Source organism: Strix uralensis, chromosome 33 (assembly GCF_047716275.1).
Source record: "Strix uralensis isolate ZFMK-TIS-50842 chromosome 33, bStrUra1, whole genome shotgun sequence".
Lineage (NCBI taxonomy): Eukaryota > Metazoa > Chordata > Aves > Strigiformes > Strigidae > Strix > Strix uralensis.
In genome coordinates, this window is record NC_134004.1 from 2,240,560 (window position 1) to 2,264,271 (window position 23,712).

The 23,712-nt window shown below is 59.7% G+C and overlaps 1 protein-coding gene across 9 annotated transcripts in view; it reads right to left on the reverse strand.

Moving 5' to 3' along the window:
- Positions 1 to 23,712, reverse strand: part of HDAC7 (histone deacetylase 7) — an 89,314-nt gene that overhangs the window by 7,672 nt on the left and 57,930 nt on the right. For 6 of the 9 annotated variants that reach the window (XM_074853891.1, XM_074853892.1, XM_074853895.1 and 3 more), the window contains 11 exons: positions 9,497 to 9,693; positions 7,800 to 7,890; positions 5,709 to 5,820; positions 5,102 to 5,217; positions 4,808 to 4,930; positions 4,013 to 4,122; positions 3,469 to 3,585; positions 3,064 to 3,262; positions 1,982 to 2,190; positions 1,494 to 1,703; positions 298 to 523 (listed from right to left, as the gene is read on the reverse strand). In XM_074853891.1, the coding sequence (XP_074709992.1) occupies positions 298 to 523; positions 1,494 to 1,703; positions 1,982 to 2,190; positions 3,064 to 3,262; positions 3,469 to 3,585; positions 4,013 to 4,122; positions 4,808 to 4,930; positions 5,102 to 5,217; positions 5,709 to 5,820; positions 7,800 to 7,890; positions 9,497 to 9,693 (1,710 nt within the window). Of the gene's footprint in view, positions 1 to 297; positions 524 to 1,493; positions 1,704 to 1,981; positions 2,191 to 3,063; positions 3,263 to 3,468; positions 3,586 to 4,012; positions 4,123 to 4,807; positions 4,931 to 5,101; positions 5,218 to 5,708; positions 5,821 to 7,799; positions 7,891 to 9,496; positions 9,694 to 11,335; positions 11,891 to 15,582; positions 15,900 to 23,712 lie in introns of those variants that run through there. The other 3 variants (XM_074853897.1, XM_074853896.1, XM_074853894.1) reach the window with 3 other exon arrangements.

Here is a 23,712-nt window from a genome sequence, read left to right on the forward strand (position 1 = left end):
CCTCGTGGCTTGCTCTGCTCTATTTTGCAGCCAGCCAGAGCACTCCCAAGCATTTATTTGGGTTGACCCAGCACTGAGGGATCTGGTGGAGTTGAGAACTGTCAGTGTGAGGTTCATGGTTGGACTGGAGGATCTTCAAGGTCTTTTCCAACCGAGATGATTCTGTGATTCTGTGATTTATGAGCCTGGGAGTGCCCAGGACTGATGCTAAGCTGTGCCTGGGCATCCCCAGCTCTTGTCCCCAGCCCCTGTGGCTGCTCCAGCCGGGATCAGCCCCGCAGAGGGGCCAGGCCGTACCTGTGGTGAAGTGTGGCTTGGCTGGCTGCTCCTGCACGGGCAGGGAGAGCGTCTTGGAGGCCGTATCCTGGGCGGGAAGGGAGACCGTGGCGGTGGCAGGAGACGACTGGGCCCTGGAGAGGGGCCTGTGCCCCGCATGGATGGTGGGGACCATGGGGGAGTCGGCCAAGGGCTGTCGCTTGAGGAGCTGCTGCTGCGCGCGCTGGTAGGAATCCCAGAGATAGGCCTGACGGAGAGAGGCAGCGGTGAGCGCGGCTCCGGAGCGGAGAGAGCAGCAGCACCCGGCACAGGGAAGGGAGCCCTGCCCTGGGCACCCTCCCGGGGGCTGGATACCAACAGCTGGGGGGCTCGGAGCTGGTTTGCAGGAGCTGGGACACGTCACGTAGCATCTGCTGCTCTCTGCTGGTGCAGCCCCGCAGCGCTGGGCGGCCCTGCTGCAAGGCGCAGCAACCCGGGGACGGTGCCCAGAGACCTGCAGGATGGTGCCCAGAAATTTGGAGGATGGTGCCCAGAAATTTGAAGGATGGTGCCCAGAAATTTGGAGGATGGTGCCCAGAGACCTGCAGGATGGTGCCCAGAAATTTGAAGGACAGTGCCCAGAAATTTGAAGAACGGTGCCCAGAAATTTGAAGGATGGTGCCCAGAAATTTGGAGGACGGTGCCCAGCGACCTGGGGACGATGCCCGGCCTTGTTGACACCCAGGGTGGCCTCAGCTCTCGTCCCTGTCCCAGCCAAGTACCCTGGGCTGCAGGATGGGACAGACACGGTGCCGGTGGCCCAACCCATGCAGGACCTGTCACGAGGTGGCTCTCGGGGGCTGATCTGAATCCTCCCGGGCTTGGGAAGCTGCCGGCTTTGCTGGGTTTGTGCAAAGCCTCAAATGGGAGATGCCAAGGGATGAAAAGAAGAATCGCTCCAAATTGCAGAGCAGGGATCTCTGCATGCTGCCTGTCCGGGACTACTGCTCAAAGCAATGAAACCACAATAGGAGAGAGGGAGCAGGCAAGGAACTCCACCTCTTCCACCCACTCCTCAGCCTGTTATGACGGTTCCAAACCACGCCGAGGGCTCCGCGCAGCTTGGGGCAGCTGGGGAAGGCACTGTGGCTTCTGCCTGTGGGCTCGTGTGCCCAGGAGGGCAAGGGCTGCTTCAGCCCCTCCCCAGGGCTCTCTCATCCCTGCCAGCCCTCGTGTACCTGCTGTAGGACAAGCTCCTCTTGAGGCTGCATCATCTTCTGCGTCCTCTCGGGCTCCTTCACGCCGCTCCCCGGCCGTGGGGGCTCCACACGTGCCCTGGCCGGGTCGCTGCTCTCAGTCCCGGCCTCCGGGAGCGTCCCCTCGGCCTCCATGTCCTCCGAGGAGGGGATCTGCCGCAGACGGGGCTTCTCGCTGGATTTTGCCATGCGCTGCAGCCGGAGGGGTCACCAGTGAGCACAGGGAGGTGGCAGGGGACAGGCCGAGGCCGAGAAGGTCCCGGGGTGTGGCAGGGCAACTCGAGGCAGGAGCACAGTGGATGTGGGAGCCAAGGAAGCTGAGCAGGTACCCTCAGCTTGCTGCTATGAGCCCGGGCATGGCAGCATCTCGCGTGCCCTGGACATGTGGCGCTCACAGGGACGCATCCTGCACCCTCCCAGCACCTCTCCCACTGCCTCCTGCCCGCCCAGGCTGCGCTGCTGTCACTGACCTTGCCCAGGTGCGTCTGCTGCTTGAGTCTCTCCAGGAACTGGGTGTGATGCTGCTGGTACACCAGTTGCTGCTGGATGGCCTTGGGGTTCTGGGGCAGGGGCTCCGAGCGGGTCCTGCCCAGCGGTTTATGGTGGCCTGGGAGCGACAGCCGCTCTGCAGAGATGAGCGAGGGGGCGAAGGAGAAGGGGACCGTTCCCAGACCTGGCACTGGAGGGCAGAGGAAGGAGAGGTGAGGGGTGGCCTCGTGCGCTGGGCAGACGCGACACCCTGCAGAGCTGTCAGTCCACACTGCAGCAAGCAGCAGGGCTGTCTGCACCCACGCAGACCAGCCCCAGACAGCCCTAAAAACCCTGCCCTGGAGCGCAGTATCTGGTAGGCCAGGACAGATGGGCTGTGCCTTTATGGGTCCCCTCCTTTTGTCCCCATCGCTTTGGCATCACACAGCCCCCAGCGCTCTGGGGACAGGATCTGGCTGAACTCAATCCCCTCTGTCCCCTCCTCAGCTTCATCCTCAGTGGGAGAAGCTTCCTTCACTGCAGGTATCAGAGGGCAGGGAGAGATGGAGCCCGGGAGCAGCACAAAAGAGCCGCTTCTCTTTCTGCAACAGCCAGAGGGGATTCCCTAGAGGGGCTGTGGGAAATAAGGCAGCTAGAGGCAGACAAGGGCTCTGCGCTGCCCGGCTCAACACAGGGTCTGTAGTGAAAGCTGCTGGGACAAGAGCCCAGGAAGAGGCAAGAAAGACCCGACGGAGGGCGGCTTCCAGGCTGCGGGAACGGTGAACAGCTCCACGCCAGCCCAGCTCAGGCAGGGCAAGGGGCAGCTGGAGGGAAGAGCCAAAGCTACGGCTCTCTCCGCACTGTCGGGGCTGTGGCGTGTGGCAAGGACGTGCTCGCTGGCCAGCCAGAACCAGGCTCACCATCTCCTGTTCCCTCAGCCCCAGCTCATGGGACAGTAATGGCAAAATCAAGGCCACTGGGCTTTCCCGGCACCCAGAACACCTGCCTGCCCCAAGCGACGCTCTGCACTGAGCCCTCCGGCGCTGACACAGCCTCGGTGCCTGTCCCCGAGCTCGACACTTACCCGCCACCAGCGGAGTGTGGGTGACTGAGGGCTCGAGGATGATGACGGGCTGGAGCCGAGGGGATAAGGGGCTCCCAGCCTCGTGCTGCTCCAAGCCAGCCGGTATGAACATGGGCGAGTGCGTGCCCGCGAGGACGGGTCCGTTCAGCACGGGCACCCGGTGTGCCAGGCTGGAGAGGGGGCGGCGATCTGCCTCTCCCTGCGGGGAGGAGAGGGACTGGGTCAGCATGAGGAGGGGATGGCATGTCCCCACCATGCCCACAGGCAGCACCTGAGAGTACTCAGAGCCAGCACACGACGCCTGGTGTTACCCCAGGAACCCCAGGCCCAAAGGAAAGGGCTTCTCCTGCCCACCCTGGGGACCCTCTGCCCAGTTCTGGGGCTACCTAGAACCTGGCTACCTACCCTGGCGCTAGTGGTAGCCGGCAATCCCAGTGTGATGGCCGGAAGGGAGGCTGTACTCGACAGGGCAAACTGGGCCAGGGAGCTCTCCTGCATCATCAGGCGCTGGGCCAGGGGCGTCTGCACCAAACACAATTCATTAGTCTCCTGCTCCAGCAGCAGCAGAGCTCAGTGTGGGACACGTAGCTCTGGCACGGGCAGCAGAAGAGGGTGGCTGAGCCCTAGCTGGCCGGGGGGGACACCTGGGGCCAGGGCAAGGGGCATTGGGGACCCGTGGGTACAGCACATCCACCAGGAGACAAGAAACACACACTGCAAAGGAGGGGAGCGTGTCAGGAGCAGCGCTGGGCTGGGCAGAGGGTCCCGCCGTGCGGGGAGAGCAGGGCTGAGGGCAGCTCCTGGGCAGTGGGGTTCAGGGCTGGGGTCCCTCGGGGGTCTGTTACCTCCTGCCTGAGCCTAGGACGGCAGCAGGAGATCAGGGTGCCTGACCCTGGGGCCAGGAAGCCCCAACGACAGGAGATGTGGCCACGAGGCTGCCGTAACTCACCTCATGGGCCATGCTGGAGGCGGCGGGGAGGGCTCCGTGCTCAGCGGGGAGACTGTCGTTGGGAGAGCTGCAGCCGGACACGGGGGTGCTGCTACTGCTCGGGGAGGAGTCTGCACGGGGCAGAGAAACGGGGCTATGGGCACAAGCACCCAGAGAAGGGCTGCAGAGCCCCTGCCCCAGCCCTTCATAGCCCTCCCTCCCTCCGACAGCCGCCCACCACCCTCCCAAGGTCAAATCTCCCTTTGGCGCAGTGGAGATGCTGCCAGCGGGTCAGGAATCCTGACCAGCCATGTTTCCTCTGGGCCTTGGACCCTTCCAGCCTTGTAGAATGAGGCTTTGGGCCCTACAGAAAGGGTTTGGGCTACATAAAGGAGGGTTTGGACATTCAAGATACAGCTTGAACCCTCTAAATGCCTGGCCAGATCCTAAAAATGCCTCTTTGGAGCCTGAAAATGAGGGGATGGAGAGTAACAACACGGCTTTGGACTCTAGAAAGGAGGCACTGCAAACTACAACTGAGCCTTTGGACCATCAAAATGAGGCTTTGGAAGCCAAAGCTAACACTTAGGAAAGGAAAGCAGCCGGGTACAGCTGCAGCAACACCCCTTCCTGGCTCATCTATCCCTGCAGCACCACAGCAGAGCTCCCTCCGTGGGCTGTGCCCTGAGAGGGCACCGATAATGTGCCAAGCCCCAGAGACACGGCCCAGGATCCCGGGCAGGCCGTAGCTGCTCCAGCCCAGCCCCAAGGTCTCCCCAAAGCCCCGAGGTCTCGGGGTCCAGGCGAAGCTCTCACCGATGGCCTCGGGCGGCCGCCTCTTCAGCGAGGGGGGAGCGCTCTCCTTCCGTGTCAGGGGGTTCTTGCGTCGGTCAAGGCACTTCCTGGGCTTGCAACGCACCTTCAGGTTGGGCTCAGACGCTGCGAGCAGACAAGGCGTTTGGTTAGTCCCGGCCCCGCTGCTGATGGGGGCAAAGCTGGGCTGGCTCCCCAGGGCCAGGGCACCCCAATTCTCAGCTCCAGCCATCCCCGGCAAGCGGGCTGTGAGGGTGTTGCAGTGGGAGGGAGTTGGCGTTATCCCCAAGGCCTTACCTGTCTTCCGGAGCGGAAAATGCTCTGGAGGGTCAAGAGAAGTGCTGGGGACGGGGGGCAGGAAGGTGCTGAGCACAGGAGGGGAAGGGCCCTCAGGATCCAGAGGCTCCAGAGACCTGCGGGGAGAAGCCGCCTCATCAGAGACTGTTCCTAGTTGGCTGCCACATGCCACCCACACGGTGCCCTCCAACGCAAGGGTGGCCCATGGGCCATTGCCTCTCCTGGGCATGTGTTAACTCTTCTGCCAGTGGCCAGAAAGGCTTGTCCTGTCCACTGCCACAAGCACCTATAGAAGGGTTCCAGCTGCTGGTTTTGCCTTGTCTTGGGACAGAAGACAAGAAGCCTAACTACTTTTTGAGTCAGGAGTGGGACAAGCCATCAAAGCCCAACAAGGTCAAGGAAAACAATGTGGGAGCATCATCCCCTCCTGCAAGCACTTCACAGAGAACCAAGCTACCTCACCCCAACAGACATTAGTGAAACAATATCTCTAAAGACCAGGAAGCAGAAGATACCGGCAAGATCTTGCCCAAGATAAAGAGCCACATTTTCTGGGTTCTGAGCAGATGTCCTGCTCAAGGCAGGCCGGAGGATGCCCTTGCTTTACCTGTACGGCATGGCTGAAGGGTTGGGGTTGCTGGTCCTCTCCAAAGCTGCCTGCTGCTTCTTCAGGATGACCTCAGCCAGCTTCTGCTTCACCACTGTGCTGGCCACAGCACCTGCAGAAAGACCAGCAGTGACCACACGGGGCTGAGAGCCGACACAGAGCACTTGAGAGGATCCCTGCAGACACGAGCACAGCGCCACAGCTCCCCCGTGCCTGCACAAGTGGTGCCAGGGTGGCCGGAGAGCTCCAACAACCACACAGGCACAGACAAACCTCCTTGATGCTGGTCAAGGTTGGCTCAGGGAGAGAAAGGTCAGCTGGGACCACCGGAGTTTCCCAGGTGGTCAGGGAAGGATCCCTGTCCCACCCTCAGCTCTCCCACGTCATCTCAGGAGCCCTGTTTTTTTCCCTGTGCCTCGCTGAGCATCCAGAGCGCGGCTGGTGAGAGGCAGAGCATCGCCAGAGGCGAGTCTCAGCTGCGGATCTGCCTGCTTCATCTGAGCCAGAGAGAGCAGGTATAAGCTGATACCCACAGAATAAAGAGGCCATGAAAGCACAGCGTGGCTTGTAAAGCAGTGACAGAACTCCCACGGGTGCATGGGATCCTTCTGAAGCCTGTCCAGAGACACCGTTGCCCCGGGGCTCTTTGAGCCCGTGTTACACGCTGACGGCACACAGCTCTGCCGGTCCTGCACCTCAGCGCCCCCCACAGCCACGCTCTGCCCCCAGACGGGGACAGCAAGAAAAAGAGTATCTCCACAGAGTTCAGGGGACAGCTTTGAGGCTCCCGAATCTCTCGATGGAGCTGTGCTCTTCCAGATGAGCCTGAGACTTACCACGACCCGCTGGCAAACACCACGGCAGCGACCCACATTCAGTGCCCGGCTGAAACACCCCCCCCGCAGAGGACTGACCGCGGCAGGGTGCTGTGGCTGCCAGTCCCCAGCTGCCAGGAGCCTCCCGTGCGGTTCCCCACCTCGGACGTGGGCCCGTTCCCATCCTCCCACCCATTTCAGGCCGTGTCCCCATCGTCTGTTCCAGCAGGAACGTTCTGTGGTTACAACCAGGGATGCTTCACGCTTCCGGGCCAGCGTTCAGCACCTCCGACCACAAGTTCCGTGATTAATTTGCATGATTAACTCCCAGATTGCATGAAGAGGCCGTCAGTCACACTCAGCCATGCTGAGCTGACCAGGTCTGCGGGCGCTGCGTGCTCAGGAATGGCACGGGAAGGGCAGGCGCTGTGTTCTCAGCACTGCAAATCAGCCCCATCGACCCCGGGAAGCGCGGCAGAGCTGAGGGAAAATATCAGCAGCCCGACACAGCTCAGGCTGGACAGACGGGTGGACAGCAGGCTGACGGACACTGGGATGGACGCAGTGTGTCCGACGAACACTGCAGCTGCATCTTTGGGGGGTGGTGCAGGGCTCTGCCCACCCCAAAGCTCAGAGCGAGCTCCCTGCGAGCTCCCTGCGAGCTCCCTGCGGCGACTGGCACTAGATGGCGCAGGGAGATCGCAGCCGGACGGGGTTTGCAAACCTTTCTGCCCAGCATGGGGGGACCCATTAAGCTCTCCCCACTGCCACGGGTGCTCCGGCTGGGGGCTGGCAAGTTCAAGAGGCAAATTCAGGCCCTGCCCAGCGCGGTCACAAGCATCGTCAGCTGCAGGGGCTGGAGGGCACAACGCAGCGGTAGCGTGGAGATGGGTCGTGACCACCTGGTTGGCATTGTGAAGGACAAACACCAGCCAGGCCAGGGGTAAAAAAAAAATCTCTTGCCAGCTGCTAAGTGCAACTCGCTGGCACCGCTGCTGGCCACTCAGGATGAGACTTCCCCGCGGACACCAAGTCGCTCTCTTGGCCGCAGGCAGGCACCGAGCGCAGCTGTTTGATGCACAGCACGGAGCTGCTCCGCGGCGCGGGGGCCACCACACGCCTTTAGACCCAGAGAAGGCAGAGCTTGGTCTGGGTAAGGGCACAACCTCCTGCTGAGTCCCCTTCTAAAAGCCACTCTGATCTCCCTCCCTCTGTCAGCTGAGTCCCCTGGCGGAGCCGTGGCGCCCGGTGCCAGCGGACACGCGGAGGCTCTTACTTCGCTTGCTCTTGTCCTTGTTGAGGATCTGCCGCAGCTCCTGCTCCTGTTGCCCAGGCTCGACTTCACGGTGTGGAGACTCCATGGTCACCTGCGAGAGGAGAGGGACATCAGGACCAGGAGACCCCAGGGTCGCCCAGCACAGACCGAACCCCCAGACCCCCTCCCCAAGCCCAAGGCACTACGACACGGTGATGGAGCACGTCTGAAACAGTCCATTATGTCATTTTTGGAAACCTGATGGGCAGCCCTGGCTGACAAGAACCTGTTAAGTTGTTTCATCACAGCAAACCGGACACATCTTTGTCTCCAGAGACTCTCCCCAGGGACATTGTAAAACTCAAACCAGTCTGTTTCAGCTTGCTGCCTTTCACGGTGTTTTGACATATCTGTAGCTAGGGCGTGTTGTAATACAACAAAAAATGAAAATCATAGTTGACTAAAAAGGGGAAAAAAGAAAAAAACTATTATACTGGTCTTAAAAGTGTGGATCTCGGTGTTTTCCAGAGCTGAGGTTTGCAGAGATGATCCCATCTCACAGGGAGCACAAATGTCTCAGCACCAGTATCTCAAAGTCTCCTTGTATGGACCAAGCTGATGCTCAGCCTCTCCCAGAACACCTCAGTGATTCCCCCAGGGCTTCCAGACAAGGTTACTGGGACCAGTAAGCCCACGCCACACACCGAGAGCAGGGTGGGAGCTCAGGGGCAGAGCACGCGGGATGTGTGATGGGATTGGGCTTGTTTAGTCCTGAGGCGAGGGGGTACAACCGCGTCTTCCTCCGCCTAAAGCGGGTTGTAGAACAGATGGAGCCAGGGTCCCCCAGGGAGTGCAGCAACAGGAGGAGCAGCAATGGGACAGGGAAATCCCAGTTGGATGTATGGAACCGAGTCCTGCCATGAGCATGGTGCAGCCCCGGGACCGGGGATCCCTGTGCTGGGCGACGGTCACAGCCCCCTGGACGTGGTTCTCCGCAACCTGCCCTACCCCTGCTCTTGGCGGGGGCCTCCGAGGAACCATCCAAGCTAAATCTTGCTGTAATTCTGTGACAATGCAGAGTCTGGCAGCAGAAGCTGTGCCAGGCAGGGGTGCTATTCCGGGTGACACTAGAGAATTTCAGTGAAGACTTCCCAGAAAAGTAAATTAGCTTGTAAAGTGAGTAAGCCGTGCCTTTGGGGCAGAGAAACAGCGGTGGCCAAGCGGAGTGGCAGATCACAGACACCAGGCATCCTGTCCAGTCGCTCTGGCTCCTCGCTCAGCACACATGGTATGCGGCTGAAAACATTTCCCTGCTTCACACATCCCAGGAGGCCCCAGCCCTCCCGCTGGCCTTGGCAGGACGGAGATTTGGCCTGAAAGCGAGTCACGAAACCCCCCACCTGACTCCCTAACCGGCCTCCTTGCGTCAGAGAGGTCTCTGGGCTGACTAAAAAGTGCCACAGGCTCTCCAGCTCAGGGGAAAGAAGGAATTCACCTGGGAAGGTTATTTTGGGGTTGGGATTTCCAGTTTATTCCTCTTAATCCCTGCCAGAGGCGGGAGCTCGGACAAAGCCTGCCCCGATGCAGGACACCGCTGGCAGCCGCACACGGCACCCTGAGCTTTGGGGGCAAAATTAATTTGTCAAAGTGCCCGGTTCTTACCCAGCCGCTACCGAAAGCGGGTGCGGGTCCCCCCCTGCACCCCAGAGTGCCCGTACCCTCACGTGTTGGTGAGCGAGCTGCTCCACTTGCTGGTGGTGCAGGCTGGCGAGGAAGAGCTGGTGCTGCAGCTGCTGCGTGTGCTTCAGGGCCAGCAAAGTGGTGTCAGAGCTGGGCTTGACGACGCGCTGCCCGATGCGCAGGTCCATGGGGGCGGTCTGGGGCACCCGTGGGGAGGTGCACGGGTTCACAGCAGCTGTTGAGACACAAAGTGGGGCACAGCTCAGTCCCTGTCCGGCTCAGAGCACCCTGTCAGGTAGGTCAGGATGGAGCCCGGGTACATCCCAATGCGCTGCGAGGAACATGCCCTGCCATCGAGAAGGGTTTGCCACACACCATCGACTGCCTGCAAAAGCCTCCTCCATCTCCTGGGCAAAAACTCCTGTAAATTATACACTTCTGGAGAGTCTCCAAGGTGCTGCAGGCATCTCGCCTTGACACCACAGCTGAGAATTGCTTTGCAAACTTAAGACGCTCCTGCCCTGCCTGGATGCAGCGCCTCCCCACGTGGTGAATCCTCCGTCCTCGTGGGAACCCCTAAAATAGTCCCAATTAGAGTGTTGGAGCAGCCACTGCAACAGGGGGTTTTCACTGACCAGCTCCTAAAGCTTTGCTTAAATTATCCTGTAGGTGCCACAGGCCAGTGCAGAGCAGAGCTGGTGGCCTCCAGCTGTGACAAACAGCAGGTGAACCTGCAGAAGAGCTGCCCAGCCAGGTGGCCACCCGCAGCTCTGCCAAGAGAGCAGGCAGCGAGCAGGCAGCGAGCAGGCAGCGAGGGGATGAGTGAGCACGACAGCAACCAAAGGGTGCACGGACAGCCCCGACGGGCCCACGGCATCCCACAAACCCAAACACAGCCACGGCCACTGCAGCTTCACACTTCACCATGGGCATTGCAGCACGGGGGAAGCTGGAAAGAGGTGGGTGGGTGGGAAATTCAGCATTAAAAGACGCTGCAAGGGGGATGTTCTTGCAGGACGCAGGGCCAAGGCCACTGCAGCCTGAGAGCTAATTGTTTCCCAAAAGCAGTTTGAATTAAAAACAAAAATACAAACGTTATTTTATAGACAGAGAACCACACCCTGTGCTGTTCAAACCTCAGCCTCAACGGCATCAGGGAGCTTGTGCTGATGACTGCAATATTGCATGAGAAATCTCTGCAGGCTCCTGCCCCGTAACGCAGCTTTACACGGCTCTGCCCGGGGGAAAACGCAGCGAAGTCCCGGCCCAGCCTGTGCCTCCCTGCAAGGCGAAGGAGCACGACTGTGCTCACCCAAGGAGGGCACAGGGACTATTAATAACCGCAGGCGCACATCCTGCAGACCACGGGGTGCACGGCCCTGCTGAAACGGGGCCAGCTCTGGTTTTCCTGCATGGCCCGGGCAGGGAAAAGTCCCTCTGGGCGAGGGCAAACGCGTCTCTGCACCAGCTCAATTCTCCAGGGCAGAAACGTCCCCGATCTCAGCCCATGTCGGAGAAGGACCCGATGATGTTCCCAGGAAAGCCCATCACAGGGTTTACTCCATTCTCTCTCCCTCTCGCTGATAACTGCCTGGGATTTAATTTGTCTCTGGCTAATTGGCTCTAATTGCTACACCCTGCCTGCCCCACCGTAACCAGCATGATACGGCGGTTAAAAAAGATTAACAGCTGCAGCCTGAAAGCCGCTGAGCAAATCTGCCCCGTTATCACCAGGGCCTCGGGGCTGGACGTGGGGTGATGCCACGAGACGGGCAGGAGGAGCCCTGCAGCCCCCTTTGGGGGTCAGGCACAGCAAAAGCAGACGAGCGCGTTTCAGCTGCATTTTGATGAGTAAACAAGAGGCCAAGCGAAGTTACCCTGAGCAAGAAGATCCCTCGTCTTCTCTCAGCCCTTTGTTTCGCCTACCACATGCCCTTCCACACCTGCGGGAAGCCAGGCAGGGCTCCCGAAAAGGCTGATGTCCTCCACAGCGCCGACAATTCATCCCAGCGCTGCCCGAGAGGCCGCAGAGCTCGGTCCCGTCTCCTCGTGGCGCGGTGCCGGCGCCCTGGGAGGCCGTACCTGCCTGCCGCTCCAGAAACCTCCCAGCTTCAGCAACCCCCAAAGGGCCTCAGATCTTGCCAAATGTCAGCGATTTTGAAGGATGCAAGCGATAAGCCAGGCTGTCACCTCCTGCTTCTCAGCTCACATGTATTCCCATCTCCTGGTGAGGAGGAGGATGCCGGAGGGACGGGCGCTGGCTGAGCCCCTCAGCGATGCTCCGCGGGAGGAAGGCTGGAGGGAGGCAGCGGCCCGGCGTGCGTAGTGCTACCCGATGTGCCGGGCTGCTGGCAGCCAGACAAGGACAGACTGTAACGAGCAAATCTCAGGATGGGAAACGGGGACTTCTGACAGCTCCCAGCCGAGCCAAATCCCCGCCACGTGACGCTGTTCTATCTGCAGGAACTTGCTGAAGCTTGGCCACCCTGCTGCCCCCCCAGCCAAATGTCACTGTCCCGCTCTACCCCGCGAAGGGGCAGGAGCTGGGAAACGCAGGGGGGCTGTCGGGGGATTGCGGCGTCGGGTTCAGCTTGGAGACGCTTTTCAGGGGCTGCTTCTGTGAAGAATCACCATTCAGAGGGGAAAGGGGGGGCACGAGGAAGAAGGGACCAGCACACCAAGCCACAGCCTCTGTCCTCAGAGCTGACGGCATCTGGAGAAGAACTGTTGGGGCCTTTCTCCGCTTGTGATGCTAAAAATGCCCCTGGAGAGCTCCCGCCTGCCCATCAGCAGCATCCTCAGGCTCGGCATGGCCCGACCAGCACCTTCCCGGGGCAGAAAGGGGTGAGCAGGTCTTGGGGGCAACCACAGTAAAGGAAGGGCTACTACAGGCACCTCCAGGGATGGAGGGGGAGACGTGGACAGTGGCACAGAGCCGAGGGGGAAGGCACTGGCGGGGTCTCTGGGAATCTCTCTACCTCATTTGTTGTAGTCTTTTTAAAAACAAACTCCGAAGCAGCGGAAGAGGAGAAGTGGGAGGGAACACGTGTGCTGGGGGAGAGGGAGGACGGGCAGGCCAGCGGCCAGCAGCCAGAAAAACAACTCCTCACCACTCACCCAGAGCCAGGAAAAAGGCTGTCGAGCATCCCCACGGCCAAGAGGCACCAGAGCCAGGGACGAGCCGCCGGCGGAGGCTGCGCAGACCCTCCTCCCACCCCGGCCCCCAGCTCCGCACATCACTGGCGCAGGGAGCGCCCCGCTACACCGGGCCCTGCTCAGCTGGGGATGTTTTAGCAAAATTTTCAGGAGGTGGGAGAGAAGGAGGATGGGATGAAAAAAAAAGGCACCGTGGGAGCACAGAGTGGCCTGAAGTGCCCCAGGGTGACATGGGCGTCCCAGCTTCGCACCCGGCCGGCCCGGACTAAAGCCACAAAACCCAGGGCGGTTTTCCAGAGCTTAGGAACACGACGCTTTAGGAGCCGAGTGCCAGGGTGGCGAGGGACGAGGAGCGGCCGGGGGTAGCAGCGCTGGGAGTGCAGCCCAGCTCCTGGGCAGGAGCCTGGGCCACCATCCCCGTGCTGGGACCCCTCCGGCATGTGGCGCCTGCGTGTGGCAGCTCCCCGGGGCTGCCCCGTGTCCCTCCTGCTCCAGCCCGGGCTCCAGCAGCTCTGGACCCCCTTTGCAAAGTCCTTCCTGCCCTGGGAGCTGTTTGCTTCAGCCATGACCTCCCGCTGCAGCTTGAATTCATTTGGGGTTTCATGCCGGGACCTCTGCCAAGAGTTACAGTAAACAACTCCCCTCCCCGGCAGCCTCCGATGCTCACACATGATTCAGGGGGCAGGCAGCCAGGCGAGCAGCTCCTCCTCTTCCCCTCACCCAAAGAAGGCCAAAAGCATGGCCCCACGATGGCTCCTGGGGGGTCTGCCCCTCTCCTCAACGCGGCCCGAGTCCTGCCGCTTCCCAGCAGACCCCTGTAAGCCACCAGCACCACGACACGTGGCCGTGGAGGGGCTGGGATCGGGATGCACGGGCTGAGAGCGGGACGCTCCGCTGGCCCTGTGCAGCCTCAGGGGGCCGAATCCATCATCTTCCTCACCCGCACAGCCAGGAGCAAGGCCCAGAGCCGGGGCAGGGAGCAGCGAGCTGGGAGCACCCACCCAGGGAAGAGGCGGAAGGTTTCTGGGACAGGCTCCTCTCCCGGCTGGATGTCCGGCTGCCAACATTTTTGCGAATTATTTTTAGTTCGCAAGAACATTCGCACGGGAAGGCCGGCGCTGGTGCTGAGCTCGTCTTCACACGAGTGCTGGGGATGGCAGGGGCTCAGCAGCCACCACGTCACCAGCAGCAGCACGCGCAGGGCAAATGGCTTTGCAAATAACCTTGCCGTTAACACACACCAAAACTCAGCCTCTTTGCAAAGACACGATGCCTTCTCCCTCTCCTCCCGCTTCTGCTGAGTAAGCACGAATTACAAAGTTTATCTGCTCAGCTCAAGCAACCCAGGAGGTATTTGGGGCGCGAAGCAAGGCAGCACCAGCCCCTCCCGCGGGTGGGAGGCGAAGGTGGCCGTGGGGATCGCTTGCTGCCTTGTCCCCGCTCGCACCACGGGGCCTGGCACTAAAACAGCAGCACTGGGGACGTCCCATCACTGTGGCACTGAGCGGTTGTTTTTCTGGGTCACCTTGCCCAGCCAGGTCAGCGGGAGGAAAACACGCCGCTACGCCAGCGCGCCGGGAGGAAGCCGAGGCGAACCGCGCCGCGGTCGCGGGGCGCGGGGGCGAGCGCCCGGGGCTGCCGAGCCCATTGCACAAACCGCTCCGCACCTGGGCAGGGAACAGCGGCTGCTGCTCCACCCTTCCTCCGCGGGAAGGGGAGATTGCAACACGGCCAGAGGAGCTTCGGTGCGGAGTCTCTCCCCAGCGTGCCCTGGGAAAGCCTTCGGCGGTGCGAGCGTGAATGCAGGCTCTGTGCTCAACAACCCGGCCCGGGTTACCAGCATTTTCCAGGCTGCCGGCACGGCGCGGCGCGGGGAGAAGAGCCGAAGCGCTCCGAGGGCCCTGCGGCGAGGTGGGGAGAGACACGGAGCTTGTGCAGCCGGCGACGGGCTCCCCACTCGACAATCGAGAGCCTCTCGGGCTCCTGCTAAGCTTTTGGCCAGGGTGGGATCTGGTGGCAGCGACTTTCCCAGGCTGGCGGTGGCAATCCGGCGCTTGCGTCTCCCCAAAGTGGAAATCCCTGGTCACGCTGCTGCTCTCAGACAGACAGCCACCGTCCCCAAAAAAAAGCAGCGCAGAAATCTTTGCTTTGGCATTTCCTGACTTTTTTAAAGAGGCAAGATCAGCCGTCAGCAAAGAGCTGCACTTATATAAGAGGGAAATAAAGCAAGAAGCAAACAAACCAGGGCAGGCAGATTCTTAAGGAGCAAACCAGTCGCATCCGAGCTACGCCTTTCCGCGCAGCCCTGCCTTCAGCCCTGCCTGCCATGAGGGCAGCCTGCCGGGCTCTGCGGCACGGCACAGCCCCGCCGTGTGCCAGCGAGGCGATCGCACACGGCGCAGAGCTTTGTCTGAGGCTGAGCAGCAGTTAAAGGCAGTTTGGGCTTTTTTTTTTTTTTTAAAAACCCTTTCCCATCTTATGTTGATTAGCTGCAAAAGGTTCAGAGTTCAGCCGGGTTGAAGAATGCATGTGATTAAAAACACTCCTCTTTAATAAAAGGAAAAGGTCTTCTCCAGAGCCACGCACAAGTAACAAAAATTAGCTGGAGGGAATTTGTTCAAATTAAAAACACTTAAATAAGAAACCACACGAAAAGGACTATGTTGAAACAACATTAAGATCACAAAGCCAGAACTCGAGAAATAGGAAATCCCGGAGTCGGGGTACCTCGCGTAACCTCGCCCTGGCCCCTGGGGTGTATGCACCGAGATGCTGGTTTTAATTATGGGGCCAAACACTCTGCTCCCCTCAAAGACAAGCAAAAAGTTACAAAACCAGCATCACCCCGGTATTTCTGCCCTGCTACACCAGGAGCAGGGACACAGGCACTGCCGTCGGGTCTCACAGCTCTCAGGGGGACAGTGGGAACCCTGAGCCGGTGCTCCACGCGCCCCCCCGCTCCCCCTACCTCCATCTGCTTGCGCGTTCCCGGGGGGTTTCCTCGCAGGACCCCGCAAAATCTGAGCGTTTGGGGCATTTTCCTCCTTCCTCGCCTCGCCGGGCGGCTGCCGGGGGAGCGCAGGGGAGCCGCAGCGCAGCACCAGGGACGGCAGCTCCGGGGACGGCAGCTCCGGGGAAAGCCCTGCGCCGCCGCAGCTGTCCCCGGGCGGAGAGGCCGTCCGCAGCGTCCCGCATGAGCCATACGAGAACAGATGATGCTCAGGGAAGATGTAATGTTTGGAGCGGTCGGTTGCCAAATTCTGATAACTCTTTATGGAGCATGTTCACTGGGAGTTTCAAGGGCTTTATGAATTGGCCAGATGTGGGTGGATCCCTCTCCTCCCTACCAGACATCAAATTCCTGCTCCAAAACAAGAAGAGGCTGATGCTTCCCTGTGAAAAGCCCCCAAGAGTTTTTCCACAAGGGTAAAACCATATTTTTTTTTTTACTTTGATTCTTGCAAACTTTCTTCTGCAGAAAGTTTCCAGAAAAAATTTGAGACAGACGATGATTAAAGTTTGGCAAAGTCGCACGTGCATCACAAACCCCTTTCCACAACCAAAGTCATGAACCAGGATTAAAAGCAACACACCTGAAACCACCCAGACTACACACATACACCTGTGAGCGAAGCACATTATTTAGGTATTTCAAGCACATAAATCAGAAAATACTCTGTTTGAGCCTGTAAACGAGATCCACATCAGGCCTCGGGAAGTGGATCAGGGCGAGATACTTCCCCTGATTACTCTCCCTGGTTATTTGTGGCTCGTGACCTTTGAGTCAGACATTTAATAGCCCTCCCTGGAATTTTCTCCCCACAAATGTGCGTAGTTACATTTTGAAACTCATGACTCCGGGACCCAAATATCTCACGGTGCGCTGAGGCCAGCCTGCGCTACAGGGACCCGGAGCAAAAAGCTTCGTACCTGGATCTGCTCCTATTTTTAATGTTCTGTGTTTCCACCCACACCCCAACGTCGGTGTTCCCATCCAGGCTCGTCAGAGACATGGGACCACGCTACACGTTCCCACAGCATCTAGACAGAGCAGAAGCCAGGACTCTACTGCCAAAGAAGAGGCAGAGTGAACCCTTTGGGACTAAATTCATGGCAGTGGTTCAGCTGCACCCGCAGTGGAAGTCGGGGGGCCTGTGCCCTCCCTGAGCAGCGAGCCCCCTCCTCGCTGGCCCAGGTCTGCGTGCGGGCCCTGGGCGGCCCCACCGATGCGGTTGGTGGGGGGAGCAGACCCACACAGGCATGTTTAGGTGCATTTCAAGGCAGGTTTTCCACACGCTCTCAAATCTGCACGTTCAGATTGGCCCTGAAAGCGTTTTGCCTGCAGGGCAAAGCTGGCCAAGAGGATCCCAAGGTAACCCTGCCTCATGATAAATTACCCCAAAGCCCCGAACCTTAATGCCGGACCCAAACTTCACCGCAGGAGGTACTTAAACCACCAACCAACCTCTTTCATGTTCCCGTACAGCTCCCGGATGAGCTGGAGCAACTTTCAAACCTGCCAGGGGTTGAGCTCCCTGGATGCTGCCCCTCTCCCAGGAATGAGCTTTTAAAGCCTTCAAAGCACCCAACCACGAATGTGCAGAGGCAAAACCTGCACGGCAAAACCCAGCGATAGGTTTCGAGTCTAAATTTGAGATCGTTTGGTCACAGGAATGCACAGGTACTCAGCCACAGAAAGAGCTGGGCACAGGCAGGATTGAATCATGCCACAGGCAGGCAACAGCGGCTGCGGTTTCACAGAGAGCTGCTTAGGGCATCCCCGTCCCAGCCAGCTCTTCCTCCATCGTGCCCTGATATATGGCACCATCACCATATATGTGTTTGTGTCCCCCTAAAGCAAGTAAGGAAATAAATAGGATTTTTACCAGTTTCTTGCAGGAGGATCAGGCCATCGCGCCACACGGTTTGAGCGTGGGCAGCGTGAGGGGCAAGGTTGGACCGAAGAGCTCATCTCCTGCAACTGCAGCCAGGACATGGGACCGGAGGGACAGCAAGTGGGCCCCGGCCCCGCCACGGCTCTGGCAGGGCTGGAAACCTCTGGCAGTCATTTCCTGCCAGCAGTTGTATCCTCCCGCCCGCGCCGGTCGTAAACCCCATCCCAAACAGCAGCACCAGGGCCCTGGGGGAGGATGCTGTGCGGAGGAGTGCGAGGTATCCCCAGGAAACCTCGCAACAACCACCATTTCCTCTGAAACAGAGGGAAGTTCACGACCAAAGGGCTCTGTTGAAGGAAAGCCAAGGTTGCCTGGTGGCACCTTGTGCTCCCCAAACAGCGTAGGCAGCTTCTGCTCAGGGAAAATCCCGTGATTCAGGAAAAGTCCTCCCCTCCCAGAAGGGAAACATCCCCCTCAATGCAGGCCACCCCCTTGGATTCTCTCCCCTCCAACCTCCCTCACCTGGTCGCACAGCCTGGCCGGGGTCTGCTGGCTACTCCCTGCTCGAGAGCTGCCAGCGGCGGGTCGGCGCAGCCCCGCACGTCGTGCCCTCCCGAGTCACGCGACGGAGAGGCAGTGCCCTTCCTCCTGGGCCTCCCCCGCAGCCTTTCTCTGCAGCCAGCCGACGCTGAGCTCCACCGGCCCCGCAACCGTGGCCCGTCGGGCTGCTACGCACCTTCACCGCCCACCTCCACGCCTCGGGGACGCAGCTACAGAGCAGCCCGAGAAGGGGCGAGGGCTTTGCGCTGCGCTCCTGAAACCTTAAACGCTGCCAAGGCCCGTGGGCAGAGACGAACGCGGATGACAGGCAGCATCTCCAGGGAAGCGAGTACCCCCGCTCTGCCTGAACTGGAACAGCCCCGTGTCTTCTAACAGCCCCATCTTCTCCCTCAACAGGCTTCTGGCAGGAGGCAACAGTCCAGTCTAGAGCCTCAGCATCATCTCCCTGCCTGCAGCCAACACAGATCTTTGGAGAGCGGCTTTGGCATCGGTCCTGGCAAGAGAAGCTCCTCCGGGGTCTTTGTTCTCCAAGGTAGATGCCAAGAGGCAGAGCCCTGCAGCAGCCCCGCGGACACGGCCAAGCGCTCCCGGGAAGCGAGCGAGCACCCTCTCGGCGCAGGACGCCTCGTCTTCCCGCGCCGGGTTTGATTACATCAGCACGAGAGGATGCGGCCTCCGTGCCAAGGGAAGCAGAGGAGAGATCAAACGATTATACGAACCTCTCCTCAATTACCAGCCGTTTGCATAAGCGGAGGAGAGCGTTCCCAACCGGTTTGGACAGCACACCGATGGGCTCGTCAGCACCTCGGCCCCAGGGGCCGCTGCAGAGGGGTCCCCGCTGCTGTCACCCCCCAAACACACGAAGCTGCTCCTCGGAGCATCCCGCCACAGCACGGAGCAACGTCTCCATCCACTCGGCTCAGACCTACACGCCACTTCGCCTCGCGCCGCCTGCGAAGGGTCACCCCTGCACGGGGGCTGCTGTCACCAGTGTTACAGCTCAGCCTACGTATTTATTTTTTTTAATTGCTGCGTGCAACACAGCAAGAGCCCAGCTTGACTCATAAGCCCCCGGGGAAGAGCTCAGGGCTCTGAAGCAGTGTCTTGCTTGATCTGGAAGTGCTGAGACAAAAAAGCCTGGACTCCCACAATACCCACTTTCAGCAAGTGACTACTCAAGGGGACCTGCCCATTAATTGGAGCCTCTCTGCGTGCTGCAGAGAAGGAAATCCCTTTGGCAAACGCTGGCCGAGGTCCAAGGCTGGGCTGCAAGGCAGATTCGGTCATGAAAAGAAAAAAAAAATCCACCAAAAAACCTCAGGCCCAATACAATGCAGAGAGCAGGAGACCAAGGAGCTGGGAGAAACACCAGCAGCCCCAGCTCTGTGGGGATAAGACACATCCCAGGGAAAGAGGCACAAATTAAATTTCCACATGGATCTATGAACTGCTCAACCACCACCAGCGAGGGCAGTCAAGAGTTCACCCCAGGCCGTGCTCCAGTGCTGACCATCAGGTGTTTGAGCAAGGGGACGTTCAAAGCCGGGGAGCCCCAGCTCTGCCCTGCGAGCCCAGGGGACAGCACATGGTGGCCCCTGACCACTGCCCGCCCCGTCTCCACATCCCCTCCGGCCAGCGCTGGAGATCACCAGCACACAGAGCAGAGACGGGTTTTAGGGCAAGAACTATTTATGCCAGAGGAAGGAAGCCGCAACATTTTTGGTTTCCTGCACAAATACACTTCTGGTACCCTTCGCTGTGGGGCTGTCTGGCCCTGCCTCCCCTACCTGGGTGCTCAGGAAGAAGCTAAGCAAGCGCAGCCTTTGGCTCAAAGTTGGTATCTGTGCAGCTGGGCAAGGTGCAGGAGTCAAATCCTTAATGCAGAGGAGGCTGAAACGTGCCTGGAGCCAACAAGCCCTTCTGCCACACCATGGGGGCACCAGGGACAGCCGCCCTGCAGGGTAAATCCGGGTGAGCACTGGTGCACGCGAGCAGCTGGGGGAGATGGTGGGAAGAGATCCACGACGCTGAAGCCGGAGAATGCCACTGGGGCTGGAAAAGCAACAAGAAACAGCAGGGCCAAGTCATCAGGCAGGATTTCTGGGTTTCCACAAAAGCTGGGGGGGAAAGAAATGCAAAAGGAGGACCCGGTGTCCTACATGTAGCCGGAGCAGGGAAAAGCAGGAGCGAAGAGCAGTCGGGAGGGAGAAACCTCGGAGGAGGACGCGGGCCGGCTCCCAGCTGAGGCTGCAGAACGCGGGTGCCCCGAGGCAGCCAAAGCGCCTGGCGGGGACGGAGGGTGCGGTGGGGTGTGTGTGCTCCGCGCTCATGTAGCAACACTGCCCAGGGTGTTTAACCCAGAAAGCAGGGTTAATCCTGCCGCTGAGCCGCTCAAGCATGGGGGAAAAAAGGAAAATAAATAAACAAACCAACCCCCGGCGAGCCCAGCACAGCAGCGTTAACCTCAGACACCGAGGAATCCGCGCATGGGTTGGGATTCGAGCCCTCGGCATCTCTTAAGATCGGGCCTGGTGTCAGCTCAGCAAAATCACATCCCTGTCCAGGACCCTAAAATCCACCTGACAATCAACCGAACGGGCTGGGTGCATGCTGCGGAGCGGAGCTGGACCCAGCTCCAGACGAAGGGATGCTCATGGTGCATCTAACAACCCCAGCTTGCTAAGGCCCCTGTAATGTCTGTGAGGGATATTTCCCACCCGCTTGGCACACTCACCTATCGACGATATCATGTTCCTCCGAGTCCTTAGGGGCCAACACGCCCGTAAAGCTCAGCCCTGCGAGGCGGGCTGGGCCGACGGCAGCGGGCGAGCGGCACAAGGACGGCGGTGGAGGGTGGCGGGAGCTCTCAGATCTTTCCTCGCAGCGGTTGCAAAGCCAGGCGCGGCCGCGCACCACACCCTCGCCGTTCTCACGGGCAAGTACGAACCTTGGCAAAGCCCTCGGCTTGCTGGCAGCCAGCCCCATCAGACTCATTAAATGCAATTAAGCCAGAGTGGGTATTCCTCCCCCCCACCGCCCCTTTGGGGGATATTGCTTTTAGACAAAATAAACAGGGCGGCTTTGCGTGGGCTCGGGCAGGTGGCTGGCACCCAGGCCCCACGCAGCAGCAGGTGGAAACGCTGAGTCTGTGTCGGGGAAGCAAAAGCCACGGTGGAGCAGAGAGGCCGGTCCACGATGCCAGTCCTGCCCCTGCGCCTGCCCACTCCAGCTCCCTTTGCTGCGGCAGCTGCCAGAGATGAACACAAGACCCTCTCTGCTTCACAAACGGGAACATGCAATAGGATAGACCATAACGAAGCTTATACCCCAGCTTGCTCATATTTTAAAAATACAGGGAACAACTTCTGCCCCAGACTAAAGTGATACTTTATCGCATCAGCCCCTCCAGCATCATTTCTAAGCTGGTTTCCAGCAGAATTGCTGTTCTCTGCCCTCACAGCCTCTCTACAACCGCAAAACCACGGAGGAAGAGGGAGACAACTGAACTCCACATCTCCTCCTGCTTCCACACAACCTCTCCTCCCTTGCCTACCCCCCCCCCCGGGGCGGCCAACACCAACACACGCCACAGGACACGCGTGGCCAAAGCATCAGGAAGGTTTAAACTGCCGAGGACACGCAGGCGAGGTCGTTACCTCGACCCCCCGGGGACTTTCACAAGCCTGCAGATCATTCCCATTTTTCGCTAATGCAAAGAGCTGGCTCCGACCGCCGCCAAGGAATTGCTCCATAGCCCTGGCACTGCAGGACACCTCCTGTCAGCAGCGAAATCCGGGAGCTCCCGGTATTCCTGGCAGGTTACGCGGGCTGGCCCTGACCCTGGGCTTTGTCAGAAACGTTCAGCGGCTCCAAAGCGCGGTATGGAGGGTGTCCCTGAGAGCGGCACGTGATGGGTACCACGCGCAGCAGATGTTCGACGGAACAGCCACGCTGTGTCCTGATCCACTTTGGGACAAGCAAAGCAAAAAAGCCAAAAGGGATCCTTAAAGCTTTCTGCTCCCCTATGGAAAAAACAGCAGTGCTGCGAAGGGCTGGGGCTGCCCCAGGACAGACTCGACGCCAGCACACACGAGATCTGAATTTGGACTCTTCTGGCTGTGCCAGGGTGATCCAGTTCAGTAAGAGAGGGGTTTTTCCCAGTTTGGCTGCTACCAGGAAGTGACAATCACCCCAGTAAAACTGGTAAAACTCTCCCATACAGTCAAACCCTCAGAGATGTGTCATGGGCGATTTCTCCACCTCTGAACAACGGGAGAGGTGTGGCCGCGCGCTGACCAAGATCTTTGCTGCAAATGTTTGGGGTTTACTGGTGCTAAAGGGATTTAGGCAGAGTAAATGAAGATCATTTCCCATCTTAATTAATCGTGCTTTCACTTCCTGGCACGTGGGAGCCCGGCCTCCTGCGGCGCAGCAAGGAGCCTCGACTTTGCACAGCCACGACCGCTGGAGCTGTGCAAAAACGCAGGAAAGACTTTGCAGCGTTTCTTTGTCATCATGAGAGCCCTGCCCACAAGATGAAGAACTAAAAACATCCCCAAAAAAGCCAGAATCCCTTTTCATGGCCATATTTCTCCATCATAATGCAAGGGGTGACCTTCCCTATTCCCTTTCCCCACCGCACACTTCTAACGTGTTCAGAGGCACCTGAAACCATCCCCGCCGAGGGGCCGGGGACAATCCTCCCACGCCCTGCAGCCCCCCCCACCTCCACGCACCCATCCCCACCACGACACGCACGGCGATTATAATATTAGAATCCCACCTCGCCTTCCCAAAATATCTTACGTCGAGCGCTAAGAACCTCACGACAGCCTCACCCCACCGCTGGGAATAAGGGATGTGGAGGCAGCAGCATCTCCCCCGGCATCGCTGAGCACCACGGCTCTGGCCACGTCTGCGCGTCCGCTAAAAGCCACGTTGCAGAAGCATCTCATCTGACGGAGCGCCGAGCCCCCGCCTTGCGCCCGAGCCTGGTGTCTGCCAGCGGGGACACGGGACGAGACGCATCTCCCCTGCCAAGAGTGTGCAGAGGAGGGGAGACCTCGGGGATGGCTCAGGCCAAGACGCATCACCCCCCTGACCTGGGCGGAGCGGGACAGTGCTTCGAATAGCAGTAATTGTGCCTATTGCACAACCGCCAGCGAGAAAAATCCTCTCCCCTCCCCTCCCCGCCCACCCCACATCCCTTTGAGGCAAAAAGGAAGAAGGCTGGAAACATCCTTCCTCTCCTCCGGACAATGCGATGGAAATAGCAAGGGAGGAGCGGCGGCGGAGGCAGCCTCGGCTCGGCGAGGATGCGGGGCCTGGCCAGCGGCAAGGAGCTGCGCGCGGCTCCCGGCTTCCGGCCATTGTCCCAGCCAGGGCCGAGCCCCGCGCAGCTGCACGCCCGGGATGGCAAAACCGAGATTGCCTCTTTGCCCCCAAAGGAACAGCCCTGAAATGCAAAAACCTGTGCCCTGGCTGGGAGGGGCGGCCGCAGGCACAGGTGCCACCTTCACCCGGGACCCCCAGGCACAAGGACCAGGGCTCGGATTTAACCCAAACTCCACTGGCAGCCACCAGCTGCCGTGGCAGCACGGTGATGGCTGTGCACAGTCCCGCAGAGGGGCTGGAAACCAAAG